The sequence below is a fragment of the Mchenga conophoros genome, linkage group LG9, assembly GCF_057382185.1.
Source record: "Mchenga conophoros isolate Kocher_MC1m ecotype Shallow Benthic linkage group LG9, M_conophoros_male_GT1.1, whole genome shotgun sequence".
In the NCBI taxonomy this organism is placed as follows: Eukaryota; Metazoa; Chordata; class Actinopteri; order Cichliformes; family Cichlidae; genus Mchenga; species Mchenga conophoros.
Window position 1 is genome coordinate 34,236,794 of NC_140534.1, and position 15,290 is coordinate 34,252,083.

The window sequence follows — 15,290 nt, forward strand, 5'->3', positions numbered from 1 at the left end:
CACTGAGGTGAAATGAGAAGAAACACAAACTTTCTATTAAAATATTCACGGAAGAAGGAAAAACAACTCACAATTAACAACAAATAAATAAATCTCTGTGTCCAGTTACCATTCGTTCAGTTTTCAGGGTTAAGGTGGAGAGAAATTCACACAGACTGAAGTAAATAAGAAATCTCTAATCATTCTGTTATCATCTTCAGTGCCATGGAGGTCCCTGCGTGCTGGCGACACTGCATGAGAGCACAGTTATAACTGCATGCATGCTATTACATGTGTGGGATCGATTTCATTCAAACGCAACATAAAGTGAAGTAGCGTCACTTTTCACCTTATGGAAAATTTCGAGGTTTTCTTCGGAATTTTACCTCCACCTCTTGCCCCAGCCCCTTATTCATTCATTCATTCATTCGTTTATTCGCTGGCCATAAACACCACTATACAATTATGAAAAGGTAAGGCGAGCCCAGTCTCTGGCTTTATCCTTCCAAATTTAATCTCGAAAACTTTGACAGTTTTTTTCCTCGTTTTTAATATGTATATATATATAAAAGTGTATATATATGAAGTAGTCATAACCCGCTATCATAAATAAATAAAGTTATTATATTTTTCACCGTCAGCTCGTTTGATTTATGTCTTGAACCTTCGGACAGGTAGAGGCTGCCTACTGTACTGGCTGAATTGTGCTCAGTACTGGAATCAGCTGTAACCGGATGTGAGTGTTTCTGTGACTTCCTGTTAGGCTGAAGGATCCTGGAAAGTGTCCGAGATTCCTGCAGCTGTGTGTCCGCCATAGACTGCAGGCCCTTCAAGCACACACGCAGTCTGCCCGCTCGTCTCCGCCGCTTTGAGACACACTTCATCCCGGCGGGTCTGATCTGAACACCGGGGAAAGTGCTGGAGCTTCATCATGGAGCTGGTCTCGGTTTATGGTCTGGGGTCTTCTAAAGGTAACCGAGCTGACGTTAGTCTGGATCCGGTGTGGCTTCAGTTCGGCTCCTTATCTCTTTCGCGGTGCTTCTTTCCTCGGTGCCTCCTGACAGTTTGACCCGACTAAGAGGAAACGAGCAGCCGAAGCACAGCAGCTGTTTTGTGGCTGGACTTAGCTTAGCCTGTTAGCAGAGGCTGAAGGTCATTGCTGACCGCTGGACTGAGTTACTGTGATAACCTGTTTCCAGCAGTCGTGCAACTCTCACACTGATCACCTCAGAGAGGCATCAGAGCTGCTGCTCACATCCAAACAAACACATCACTGACATACCCAGCTCACTGCTGCAGGACAAAGGTGTGTGTGTGTGTGTGTTACACTGTTTACAAGATTTAGTTTGTAATTGTAACAATCAGATTATGTAAGATGTATCGATCTGTTCAGTAATATATGGTAATGGTAAATGGCCTGTATTTGTATAGCGCTTTACTTAGTCCCTAAGGACCCCAAAGCGCTTTACACTACATTCAGTCATTATTTATTTATTAACCTTTATTTAACCAGGAAGATCCCATTGAGATTAAAAACCTCTTTTTCAAGGGAGACCTGGCCAAGATAGGCAGCAGCAGATGTCTCACAGTTACAGAAATTACTCAAACACAGGCAGCAACAACACACATGCAACAATAAGTGAAAGAATACAAATAAAATAAAAAATAAAATAAAAATAAAAGTCAGTTAAAATGACAATCAATCTAATTGAAACAGTTGCATGTTATGGACTCGGCCTCAAGGATTCGTAGCTTAGATTTATCTAAACTACCCATTCACACACAGGTTATGGCAAGCTACATTGTTTTATATGTGTATATATATATATATATATATATATATTCCCTTTGATGAACTCACACATTCAGAAACTGATCATTTAGTCACAAACATATACACCTCACACCTGGCAGTAAGGTAAATTACACACAGTTAACAGCCTGGTACGTCTCCATAGCTTTTGAAACTCCTGCATAATCCCAATCAGCAAGTGTTTCACTTAGGTGGTCATGATTGTGATATCCTGAGTGAATTTCAGCCGATGAAGAATACAGACATTAAATTCTTCTCCAGTGTTTCAGTGAAATGCAAACCAAGCCACACTGGATTTAAGGCCACCAGTTTCCCTAATCTTCATAAAGACTCAGGCTTCTCATAGTTTTTATAGTCGGGGTCACTGAGTCCATCTACAGTTGTTGTCTTTCATCAGTGATGCTTTTTGAAAGTACTGTGGCGTCAGTGTATGTGTTCTGTTTTAATGTGTGAGTTCTTACAGATCTGCACTGTTATGGTTAGAAAAATGGTTCATCAGCCTGTTGGAGAGCTGTGTGTGTCTGGGGTCACGCCCTCACCATTTCCTGCACAGACTTCAGAAAATGCCCGTCCTTGGTGTTGTACACCTGTGGTGGTGAAGCCATAATGGCTCTGTTGGCATCTTTGTATCACTGAAGAAGATGTTGGTATCTGTTTAATGTCATTATCCCAGGGAAATCCAGGCCTTGCTTTACTCTTCCAAACAATGCCTTAGTGCCTGGACATGTTGTGTTATGCCTTTTTTTTTGGTGATAATATTCCCCTTTTTTTTCTTACCCCTAAAACAGTCTCTACTGATTCACACCGTCTTTGGGTAACATTTATGAATTTTTTGGAGGTTTTTCATATTTCATCAGGACAGGGCTGGACTGGTCTCTGGAGGCCCACCATCATCACTAATATGTATTTTTGTGTGTATGTGTATTGTGCATACACATGTTTCATTTTATTTGATTATTGATATAGAGTTAAAGTTTTAATCAGGTTGGTGCATGGTTCATGGCTAATGCTTGCTACAGCAGCCTCTTGTGAATGTGAGGGCTTTTGTTTGTTGTTGGTACTGCTGTTGACGGTGCAGCTGCAAACATGTCGGTTAATTTGATGCTTTTACTTCATTTAGTTTCATTTTCTCTCTTAGCTTTTCAGCTCCATCTTTTTTTTTTTCTTTGTCCATCTGTATCAAACACTTCTTCAACACTAGTCTCTGTTCTACAAGGTGCACCGCTCTACAGGGAAGGTAGGGTGACCGGTCACGTTCAGAAATTTGATTGGGCAATCCAGTGTCAGTAATCAAAAAGGAATCAATAGGCTACTGTCGGTGCTTGTAGGGCCGATGCACAGCAGGCTTTCAGGCCAGACTGTAGCGTGTATGATTATGACAAAGAAAAAAAAATAACATCCACCAATCGGCCCACGAGTGTGTCAGCCCACTGGTCAAAGGCTAGTGTGCTACGATACCAGTCCAGCCCCGATTCAGGATGTATGAAATGCATGTCGGATGCTAACTGGTGACTCAGACGTCTCCCAGTGTTTCAGAACTAAATCAAGTAAAACTAAAAGCAGAATTTCTTTTTCATTCAGAAGCAAAATTGACATATTCCTTAAGTTCATAAAGTTATTAGTTACTATAACTTAGGACTGGTTCTTAAATAGATCAGAAATATGTAATCTGAGTATTCAAAGCACTTTCAACAACATGTCTCACACATTAATACAAACACTGGAAGCATGAGGAGCAACTTGGGATTCAGTATTTTGCCAAAGGTTGTTGGTTCGAAAAAGCCAGGGATTGAACCAACAACCTTCCAATTAGCAGATAAGCTGATCTACGTCATGCTGATAAAGTGAAATAACATTAATCGAGCTGAGAACATGTCCCCTCTAACTTCTACTTTATATTTAACCTATCTCGTTCAGTGCCTGCTATTAGTTCAGATTTTATTTTTTGATGTTAGCGGTCTGCACTCACTCTTTTCCTGACTTTTAACTTCATGATCAAACCTGTTTGGGTTCATTTGAATGAGTCGTAACTGAATTAAACTGAGTTCAAACTGATTGTTGGCTTTAAATCGGGTTTCAGTCTCCTGTTTGGTTAGAAGTGAAAATCAAGGGTAGCCTAATAAAGATCTGTTTGATCTCAGGAAAAGACGAGTCTGACAGAGGAGAAGAAGAAGAGGAGGAATCCGATAGAGAAGAAGAAGAGGAGTCTGACAGAGGAGGAATGGAAGAAGAGGAGGAATCCGATAGAGAAGAAGAAGAGGAGTCTGACAGAGGAGGAATGGAAGAAGAGGAGGAGGTAAGAAAAGTTTCACAGTAACATTTTATTGTTTGAACTGTCTGCTCTTGCCCTTTAAAACATATCCTCAAATCAAAATTCAATAAAGGAAAACAAATCTGAATAAAAATGGTTTAATACCTGCAGACAAACGGTTCACCTTGGACAGGTCGCCAGTCTGTGGCAGGGTTTCTAATAATCTTATTCAACCCAGGACCCAGTGTGTTCCTCCTGGTGAACGTCAGTGCCCGGCCTTAGGTGGTGAGAGCATGCAGGCATTTCCTGGAGGATGAAGGAATTGATACGACTGACTGGCTCCAACAGAGCACATCTGGGACGTTATGTTTCGTTTATGTTGCACCTCAGACTGTGCAGGCGCTGATGCCATGGGCTAGATCTTGCAGGAGTTCCCCCGGGACACCGTCCATTATCTCATTAGGAGCCTGCCCCGACACTGTCAACCATGCATACAAGCACGTGTGGTCCGTACCAACTGCTGAGTACCATTCTGCATTGTCAGCAAAATGGACCAGCCTTCCACATCATTGTTTCACTTTGATTTCCAGGGTGTCTTTGAATTTAGTCCTTTGTAGGTTGATCATTTTTATTTCTATCAAATGATGTGGCATCCTTTCATTCTTAGCACATTACCCAGTCCCTGTCAGTGTCGATATGAGCAGGATTTTTTCCCCTTCGACATCTGATCTGTTTATTTATCTGAGAACTCCTAACACAACAGCAGATTCTTGAATTTATTTAAACTTCAGTAACTTAAAGACTTTGTAGTGTAAGTTTGCTCCATCTCTGCATTTCACTTACTGCCTGCTTTTTGTTTTTGTTTACTGCAGGAGGAAAAAGATGAAGATGGGTCAAAACCTGACTCCTATCAGGAAGCTGACAAGTCCTTCACAGCAACAGGAAGTGGAGATAAATCTCACAGATGTGACGTGTGTGGAAAAACCTTTGCTCGGATCGGGCATTTTAAAACACATCAGCTGATCCACACGGGAGTTAAGCAGTTCATATGTGAGCAGTGTGGAAAGTCTTTCACTCGAATGGGTCAGTTAAAAGCACATCAGGTGATCCACACGGGTATTAAACTGTTCAGCTGCGACCTGTGTGACAAGTCTTTTTATCGAATGGACAACTTAAAAGCACATCGACTTCTCCACAGTGGGCTGAAACCATACAAGTGTGATGAGTGTGGGAAGAATTTTCCCACCACAAAACATCTCAGGACCCACAAATACATCCACACAGAAGTTAGGCCATTCAGCTGTGATCAGTGTGGAAAGGCTTTTAAATTCATGGGGGAGCTAAAAAGACACCATCTCATCCACACGGGGGTTAAAGCATTCAGCTGTGATGCGTGTGGGAAGGCCTTTACCCGGATGGGCGAGTTAAAAGCTCATAAACTGATCCACACTGGAATCAAACTCTTCAGATGTGACCTGTGTGGAAAGTCTTTTATCCGGTTGGATCACTTAAAAACTCATCAGCTGATCCACACTGGAGTTAAGCTGTTCAGCTGTGACTTGTGTGGGAAGTCTTTTACTCGAATGGACAACTTAAAGACACATCAGCTCACTCACAGCGGACTTAAACCCTACAGGTGTGATCAGTGTGGGAAGGATTTCACTTGTAAGGGGAACCTGGTTACCCATCAGCGCACCCACTCTGGAAGTAAACCATATAACTGTGACTTCTGTGGAAAAGCTTTCAGCCTGCAAAAGACCCTAAGAACACACCAACGCATGCACACCGGGGAGGACGTGTACTGCTGTGAGCAGTGTGGGAAACCGTTTGTGCAGTACTCCCACTTAAAAGCCCATGAAATTACCCATACTGGAGATAGACCACACCGCTGTGACGAGTGTGGGAAAGCCTACAGACGCATTAGTGATCTGAGAGTCCACCAGAGAAACCACACTGGGGAGAGACCATACAAGTGTGACCAGTGTGAAAAGACGTTTAAGTCTTCGGATGTCCTAAAACGACACCAACAGATCCACACCAGGGAGAGGCCGTTCAAGTGCAGTCAGTGTAAGGTAAGTTTAGTTAGTGCAGTTTCAATTTGGGAATGTTCAAAACAAGAAAGTAATTAGATCTAAATAACTCAGAACACAGCCATTATTGCCTAAATAATGTGAGTACACCTCTAAGTGAAAATGTCCAAATTGTGCCCAATTACCCTTTTCCCTCCCTGGTGTCATGTGACACATTAGCTTTAAAAGGTATCAGGTGCAATTGAAAACAGGTGTTTGAATTTCATGTTATTGCTTTCATACTCTCTCATACTGGTCACTGGAAGTTTAACATGCCACATCATAGGAAAGTATTCTCTGAGGATATAAAAAAAATAATTATTACCCTACATAAAGATGGGCTAGGCCAGTGGTTCTAAAACTTTTCAGAATGAGTACCACCTCATAAAATATATGGCTCCTAAAGTACCACCAAAGTTACATTACATTAGTATAAGCATTTACCGTGTTTTAGACTTTGAAACAAAGTTGATGTCAACAGTAATACCAGCTGCCTCAAACACAATGGTGGTGTGCACTTCAGCATTGTTATTACTGTGAACTGAAATTTACTCAGCTTTAATCTTTGAACAGATATTGATGCTGGAGTTTTAGGTGTTTTGCTGAAAATCATAGTAACATAGTTTGTACTAGAGATGGACCGGTCGGATATTACATATTGGTATCGGTCCGATACTGATCTAAATTACTGAATTACTAAATTACTAAAATTGTAATCTCATCCATTAAATATCACAAAAGCACTTCACAAAACTTGCAACATAGCGTAAGTCAGCTCATAACCGTAGCACGTCGGAGCAGCATGCGTTATGTGATAGAGCGGCTGTGGCATGTGAGACCTTTTGGTGGTCTGGTGGAGCATTTGGAGCCTCGCTACAAGGCATTTCATCTCCGAGAAAGTTGTAAGTTCATCTCTGAATGTTTGTAAAGTACGTTAAGCTTAACAACCGATATATGGAGCGACTGCCTCTTCTTCTCTCCCCCTCCCTCTCCTGTTGCTACTTCAATCATGAAACTGATTAATGATCAGCTGATCAGCTTTTCTGTCGCGAGTCCGTTTCTCTTCTTTGTTTGCTTTTTTGGCCCACTTTGTGCCAGAAAGAGGAAACCAGTGGCTGAATAACAGCAGCACGTTTAAGCTTGATAAGCTGTTGTTAGAATTTATTAGTTTCTACACCAGGATCCTTTTCCATGTAGCTGACAGCTGGCAACTGTGCAGGGGCGGGTCTAGCAAAGTTTTGTTGGGGGGCAGGTAATAATAATAATAATAATAGTTAAAATAATAATGGATTGCATTTATATAGCGCTTTTCAAGACCCTCAAAGCGCTTTACAATTCCACTATTCATTCACTTTCACATTCACGCACTGGTGGAAGCAGCTACAGTTGTAGCCACAGCTGCCCTGGGGCAGACTGACAGAAGCGAGGCTGTCAGTCTGCCCCATGATCCAGTAAGGACATCTCCTGGTTTCATCTTCATGTTTCCCTCTCACCACATATCCAAACCATCCTGACCAGCAGCTTTACAGCTGTGGCTCCAGCAAACATCAGCTGATACTAGAAATTAATATTAAATAAATTCTAACAACAGCTGATCAAGCTTAAACGTGCTGCTGTTGTTTAGCGCGACATCCGCTGGTTTCCCCGTTCTGGCACAAAGTGGGCGATAAACAAACAAGAGAGAAAAGCCGATCAGCTGATCATTGATCAGTTTCACGATTGAAGTAGAAACAGGAGAGGGAGGGGAGAGAATGAGAGGAGAAGAGGCAGCTGTGCAGCAAAGACACAGAATAACTCCAGCTTTGTGTCTTTTTCATTGTAGCTGAAGTCCGGGACAAAATGTTCCTTTTCACCTCAATAAGAAACGCGTAATATTTTCTCTGAATACGAGACGATTACGTTTTTTACGGGACGGTTGGAAACTCTAATAACTAAACCTTATAAATAAAATAAGATAAAACAAGTTCAACATCTGTAACATCATAGCACCCGCCCAGCAGTATATAAACTCTGTCATGCTAGCTAGTACGCAGTATGAGTTATTGTAACTGACTGTAAAAAGTCAGCACAACGAAAATAAACTCCACCTAAACTTGGTTTATATCTGACCAGATAGACTGCAGGTCATAACTTCTTACTTGAAGTTCAGTTCACCGCCTCGGGTCTCTGCTCCTCCTGTCTTTCCGTCATCCACCTGCCAGCGTGTTGCACCTGCTGGCCTCCACCACTTGCTAATGTTATTGAATCTGTGGAAGCTCCGCAATAGCCACCACCAAACAACTGAGTTATTTTTACACATCTCCCAGCATCTGGCCAATCCACCACCTTTCAGTGTTTATACCGTCATGGGAAAAAACGGAAAAAAAACCCAAAACAAAACCCATCGGCCCATAAAAACGAAAAATCACCATCTGCCCACCAGGCAAATGCCCGGTATGCCCGATGGCCAGTCCAGCTATGCACCAAACCCAATATTATAAAAACCCCAAAACCCAAGCACAAAAAGATTCACCACACTCTCTTAACCCGTGATCTCTCCCGGAACCTTTAAATGGTGTCTGGACCCCCGGGAAACATTTGCCCAAACATCTTGAAGAGGACACAAGCAAGAAAGGTGAGTAATCATTATCTTACAAACACTTTTTTGCACCACTTTTATTCTTAGATTTCCCCCACACACATTTGCATTAGTTTTCCTTACTGGTAAACCTTAATCACAATCTTAATCATCATTCTTTTTTCCTCACAGACAACCACCACATTGCTTGATGAGGAGCAGCTGTGCAATATCTGAAACAAGGCTACAAACTCGTTTTAAAATTCTCAATAAATATTCAATAAATAATTAAACTTCTTGTGTGCAAATGTTTTACTGTGCAAATCCATGCTTAAAGTGCAATGCTAAATAAAGTACTTGATAAGGTGCTTTTAATAAAGTGAAAAGTGTGCTCTAAAGTGCTATACAGATAATATAAATAAATGTAGTAAGGGAGTCCTCTTCCGTACACGGTAAGTGTTTTGTTTTTTTAAAACTTGAGTATAAACTCATACAAGCAAGATATTGTTCTGTTAATTATAAAATGAACTGTACTATATATATATATAAAAATACTATATCGGTATCGGCAGATATCCAAATTTATGATATCGGTATCGGACATAAAAAAGTGGCATCGTGCCATCTCCAATTTGTATATTATATTTTCTGAATTGATTATCATCCCCTTGTCACCCTTGGAAACAAACTTTCACAGTTGACTCTGATTTGAAAGAGAGTTTAAGGCAGCAGCACTAGTCACCATTTTCCACATGTAGTTTCTTGTGCTATTTGTAGTTTTTCCTGTGGTGTTGGACTTCCTTTTTCCTTTGGCATGTAGGACAGAAGAACACTTGTAGCGCTATACTGCCCCCTTCAGTTCTGAACATCCAGAAACAATACCATCACATTTTCAGAATTTTGGGATCCAATAGTATCATAAGTATTGGTTCTGGTGACATGTCCAAGTACATCTATCAGTCACATAAAAACACTCAAACAAATATCAGTGGGTGTCTTGTGGCAGAAGTGATCTTTATTAATTCCCAGACTTACACAGTCTTTGTCTCACACACAGAGCAGTGACGGTGGACCCAGTGCTGAGCCCTGTCAGCACTACACCATCGTTAAACCGTACCAGTGTGACCAGTGTGGAAAATCCTTCAGCAGCCAAAGAACCCTACAGAGACACCAGCGTATGCACACTGGGCACAAACTGAACTACTGCAAAGAATGTGGCAGAGGCTTTCCCACACCGAGTGCATTAAAACGCCACGAACTCCTCCACAGGACTAAAAAGCACGTCTGTGACCAGTGTGGGACGTCATTCACGTTTGCCAAAGGCCTGCGACAACATAAACTAGCCCACGTTGAGGAAAGCATTCATATCCAGACACTGGAAGAAAAGCTTCTCGTACTCACGTCATCGTACACATCGTGAACACAGCTGTGCTGAAGACACCAGTAATCACAGCGTGGGAAGAGTTTCATAATCACTAATGCACTGTTTCACCGCGTGCAGCAATAATAAACTTCACAGGGCTTTAGACTCATTTTTTTGCCACGATTGCACTGGTGGCACCTTGTCTTAGGCGCACCCAAATTTTTCAACTGCATTGCTTAAAACAGGGGTGTCAAACTCAAATACACAGTGGGCCAAAATTCAAAACTGGAACAAAGTCACGGGCTAACGTTAATATTTATTGAAATATATTTATTCCTCCAGATAAAAGAATGAATCTTTTGGACTCAAACACATTTTTCTGAAAAACTGAATATGGAACAAGCAAACCTTAATACTAAACAATATATATATTAGCTGTATAATACCAGTAGGCCAGCTCTAATAGTAATTTGGTATGGCTTCGCGGGCCAAATGTAATTAGGCTGCGGGCCAGAGTTTGACACCTGTGGCTTAAAACCACAGTTTTACGTGTGCACTTTTTTGGGGGGGAAATTGCTGTCCATACAGACAATATTAACTTGTAAATGATTAACTAACAATCTTGTCAACACACAGTTCTTTAGTCAGAGCACAGTTATACAAGAAAGACGAGTTAATGATAAACTGCCTGTGCTTAAAGTCCTTTGGATGACCTGTTTGCTGCTGCCTGCCGCTGAAAGGCAGTGAGGAGAGGGGGACTTGGGCAGTGCATTTATCGCAGCATATAATGTGTTTTCTTGATACGCTGTGCTTTTTCAGAAAGCTGATTCTGATGCGTCGGGTCTGCTCTATGTTTACTTCTTTGCGTGGAATCCGTTTACCTGCTCTCAATTGCTGTTTGGTGGTTGTTGAAATAGTTTTGTGATCTTTAACCTGATATTCTGGCATTTCTGGCAAAATACTTTTATATTCATAAGTTGATTCAGGATTTAATGAATCGATATCGCTTCAGTCAAGCTACTCACCTCTCTCTAACCACCTGCACTTTCAAATGTACACACGAAGGATTACGGGAATATGTGGACTGCGGGCAATCTGAGATGTCCCGCCCCTGGCTATCTCTGATTGGTTTAGACCACAATAGAGGCATAATGTGTGTCAGTTGTTGACCACAGGGAGACTTTCAGAGTTGCGGAGAATTTTTTTTTTTTTTTTTTTCTTACTCGAAAAGTTGGTCGCACCAGTGAAACCTAGGATTTTTTTTTGTTGCACCATTGAAAAATTTGGTCACATTTGCGACAAAATTTGTCGCACTCTAGAGCCCTGCTTCATTATCTTCTCTATGCAAACATCAGCGTGATCATGCAGAGCAGAAGATCATTTCCAATCATCTGCAAGAACACAGGACGACACACAGTGCATCTGAAACAACAGGAAGACCTCGTCTGGTTCCCCAAACAAAGCAGGGATCAGGTTTCACACAATTCAAAATTAATTTCCTGTGATTTGTTTCAGACAAACAAATCTGCTCTGCGATCTGTTGAAGCTGCTTCTGGAGCTATATATCTCTCTCTCTATATATATATATATCTTTAATGTAAATCTTTGTACGTATTATTATAATTTTGGTTTTCTGTCTTATGTATATTACAGTGGCAAATGCTACATATACACATTAGGGCTGCCACAAACGATTATTTTGATAGTCGACTAGTCACCGATTATTTTTGCGATTAGTCGACTAATCAGATCATCATCCATTGGACGTACAGCGTACAGCTTATTGCACCAGCAGCATCTGGTCTTATATAACTATCATTAGCTTACAGCTTGAAGTGTTTGTGCTAACTAAAAATAAAGACAAGATGGTAGTTTATTAATTTTTAATGAAATTTGCAGATTGTTTTGGTGAAGTTTAATAAACTCCTTGCTTTCTAAAATATAACAGGACAACGGAGTATATTCTCCAGCGTCTCACACTTCTGATAATCAGCTGTCTGCTTGAGTTTATTCAGCTGTGCAAAAACTATAACTTTAATCTCAGCCAAACCGATTTACTCAGGAACAAATAAAATACTAAAGAAAGCCAAACAATAACATTTTTAAGTTATCTAAGTGACTCATATATCATGTTTAACCTGACTAGCAAAAGACGGCGGTGGGTTTGAAAACGATTTGCCGGGAGTCCGGTGTTCTCACGGCTCTAGTTAGCCTTGCCCCCGCCTAGCTAACGAGCTAGTGGGTAACAGACGTCTCCGAAAACGTCGGAGCGCTTTTGAAAATATGTGGTGTCTTGATAAACTGAGCAGATATTTGAGGTTTACACAGCTACATTCTCGCCTGAAAATATGTTAAACGTTTATTTTGTGACCCAGAAAGAATAATAAGAGTAACATTAAAACTAACTAGCTGCCGCCATTGTTGACAGCTGCGCTATGAATTCTGGGACACAGCTTCTTCTTCTTCGGGGTTTAACGGCAGCTGGCATCCTTGTACATGCAGTGCTGCCATCTTCTGTTTCAGTCCGTTATTACACTCTTAAATCCTACTACTCATTTCTGCGTCCTTTGTGATCTTACAAAGCTTCAAACGATGCGTCGACTATTAAATTAGTCGTCGACGATTTTAATAGTCGACATAATCGTGACTAGTCGACTAATCGTGGCAGCCCTAATACACATACTCCCTGTGAGCCAAAGGTTCAGACTTTAAACACACACAAGCTGAGTCTGTTCATCTGGCCGGGCATTTTCAGTGGGAGAAATGTTTCATCACTCATCCAAGTGATTTCTTCAGTCTGAAAACACTACGTCCAGATCTGCAGAATCAACTTCATGGGATTTTCTACCTGGATGATTGAGCATGCATCAGGACACATCTCAACCAGCCAATCATAAGAAAGCTGACTTAAATGGGGAGGAGTAAAAACAGAGCAGAACACTACAGAAGTAATATGTGTGAAAAGAAATCTATGAGAGATCGTTATGATGCCAAAGAAGCCCAAACAGCCAGACCAGGAAACAATCATGACGTCACGCTGACACGTTCATAGATTTAAAATCAGAAAGCAGCAATAATGATAATGATAGACAGCAATAATAAAGCTGGTGACACTTTTCTCATGTCTGAATTCAGATCAAAAATACATTCTGTAAATGATGGCTGGAGTGTTTCTCCAGGTGAAGCTGAAAGTCCTGATCCAGCAGCTTCAGGGCTGATGATGGTTTATGATGAGTTTTCTGTGAGGAAGATTATTCAACTTGCTTTCAAATTTCAATGCAAGGAAACTTTAGAAATGCTACAGATTATTTGCATTTTATTGTTTTTTTCTGCACATCTATGAACCAATAAGCTTGTTTTTTTTACTACAGACATGTCTGCTGGGTGTGTACAGCTTATGTCACCATCACTTGTGATTCCTGCTAAATGTGTTGTTCGAGTGTTGGTCGAGTCAGTGTGATGCGCATCACTTTGGACGATGGTTTGTCATATTTTTGTAAGTTTAGATGATGTAGCAGGATGGCGGGAGGTGTAAAAGTGTTGTCACACTGTTATAAATTATAGTAATAAGCTCACATTTGTGATGTTTAAATCCTGATGATCAACTTTTTGGTTTTTGAGCTGGAGACTTGGAAGGTTGAGGGTTCTTTTAAATATAAAGGAAGTATACAAATAAATGTCATTTCATTACATAAGGCAGTAACCTCTCCCAGCTTCCATCTAAAACGAGGAGCGCTGGGTTCAGACGACATCATTATAACCAATGAGGACGACTCTCACGCAAGTGTCACAAAGGATAAAAATTAGTGCTGCACCTGAGAGGCTTCACAGCTTTCTAGCAGATGGACTAGTTTGTTGGAGTTTATTTTTGCACAGGGATTTCACTTCAGTTAGGCCTACCTGTGCAGGGCGCTCATCCAGCTGTTGAAGGGTTTTTTTTCTCCTGCTCTGCTGCGCACAGCTGGAAACACTGTGAAAGTCGACCTTGAAACGGAGCAGGCGGGAAGCGTCCTACATGCAGCTTCAGACACTTCAATAAAGCTTCACTCCTCATCTTAATTATGAAGACACCTCTTCAGCATCTTTAGTTTAAAAAAAAGTCTCTTTAAAGAAAAAATATAATTGATGTTGGAGTGTGTTTATAATATTTACTTCCCTCTACATTTCTGAAACACACCTACTTTGCCTTGTTCTGTAACTTTGATGGGAAAGGTGCAACCTAAAGTTATGTTAGGGTCCTTCTTGGACTCTTGAGAGTTCTTCCCCTGAAATGGGACACAGTTTCATTCATTTCCCTCAAATTGCATGGCTTTTAGCCTCATGTCTATCATGAAAAGAGCAAGATTACAGTACATGTCATTTTCCCAGAACTTGCTGGTTAACTCACCCTCAAAGTTGTGACTCAGAGGTGCCAATTCTCATCTCTGCAGAAGTCATAGGTCATTATTTGATGAAGCCAGGAGGACCTCATCATCCACTAGAATCAAAGAACTGATCCTGAGACCACTGAAGTGTGCTGCCCCTGCACCTTTGCTCCACATTAGTGCTGTCAGCGTTAATCTCGTTAAAATGACATTAACGCCATAACTGCATCAACGCAGCAAATTTCTGTTAAAAAGCTAACCGCACTAATGTGTCGACACCTTGCAGCCCCACGCCGCATTGCCGCATTAATGCAGTTATGGCGTTAACATAATTTTAACGACATTAACACTGCCAACACTACTCCACATACAAATTCTGTCCACGATCAGTGGACAAAGGGCTGAGCAAGCATTGACTGAAAGTGTCAGTGCTTGTTTGCCATTTTTGCAAACAATTCCTTTATCGATTCCAGTCGCCCCGAATGACGTCACCACGTTGCGGAGCTCAATTTACCTGGCAGGAAACACGGCGGCTCAAACGCTCAAAAGTTTGGTTATACTTTACGAGAACGGATGACAACAGGGCAACTTGCAATACTTGCAAAGTAGATATTTAATTTAGAAATAGGAGGAAACACTACGAATATGCAAAAGCATTTGCTCACAAAACACGCGATGACCTTAAATGAATGTCGTGTTTTAAATTCCGCTCAAATTATTGCCAGGTAAACCTCCATCTGTGCCACTGAAAACAGTTCATCTGACTTTGATTGCAAACATGTTTCCATTTGTCACTTCGGTCTTTACTCTAACATACAGAAAGATCGAGAAAGAACTGGAAAATTAATCAACTGAGCGGAAATGTGTACGTGTGGTCACATTCATCAGCAGATG

General features: G+C 41.1%; 1 protein-coding gene across 3 annotated transcripts; it reads left to right on the plus strand.

Annotated features, from left to right (window-relative positions):
• The first annotated feature begins 741 nt into the window (after positions 1 to 741).
• On the plus strand, positions 742 to 13,607 carry LOC146567747 (uncharacterized). 3 transcript variants are annotated; one of them, XM_085287753.1, is made up of 5 exons: positions 742 to 950; positions 3,934 to 4,088; positions 4,916 to 6,115; positions 8,709 to 8,726; positions 8,862 to 8,918. In XM_085287753.1, the coding sequence occupies exons 1-5, from the start codon at positions 911 to 913 to the stop codon at positions 8,904 to 8,906; spliced, it is 1,458 nt and encodes a 485-aa protein (XP_085143879.1). In that variant the 5' UTR covers positions 742 to 910; the 3' UTR covers positions 8,907 to 8,918. The 3 variants fall into 3 exon arrangements, with proteins under 3 accessions (XP_085143879.1, XP_085143877.1, XP_085143878.1); XM_085287751.1 differs by lacking the exons at positions 8,709 to 8,726; positions 8,862 to 8,918 and adding an exon at positions 9,727 to 13,607; XM_085287752.1 differs by lacking the exons at positions 742 to 950; positions 8,709 to 8,726; positions 8,862 to 8,918 and adding exons at positions 957 to 1,285; positions 9,727 to 13,607.
• The last annotated feature ends 1,683 nt before the right edge of the window (positions 13,608 to 15,290 follow it).

Excerpts from the sequence above, each read along its gene's own strand:
- LOC146567747 (XM_085287751.1), top strand. The coding sequence starts at position 911 with ATGGAGCTGGTCTCGGTTTATGGTCTGGGGTCTTCTAAAG. Across the intron at positions 4,089-4,915 it reads GAATGGAAGAAGAGGAGGAG|GAGGAAAAAGATGAAGATGG; the intron begins GTAAGAAAAGTT and ends TGTTTACTGCAG. Across the intron at positions 6,116-9,726 it reads TCAAGTGCAGTCAGTGTAAG|AGCAGTGACGGTGGACCCAG; the intron begins GTAAGTTTAGTT and ends TCTCACACACAG.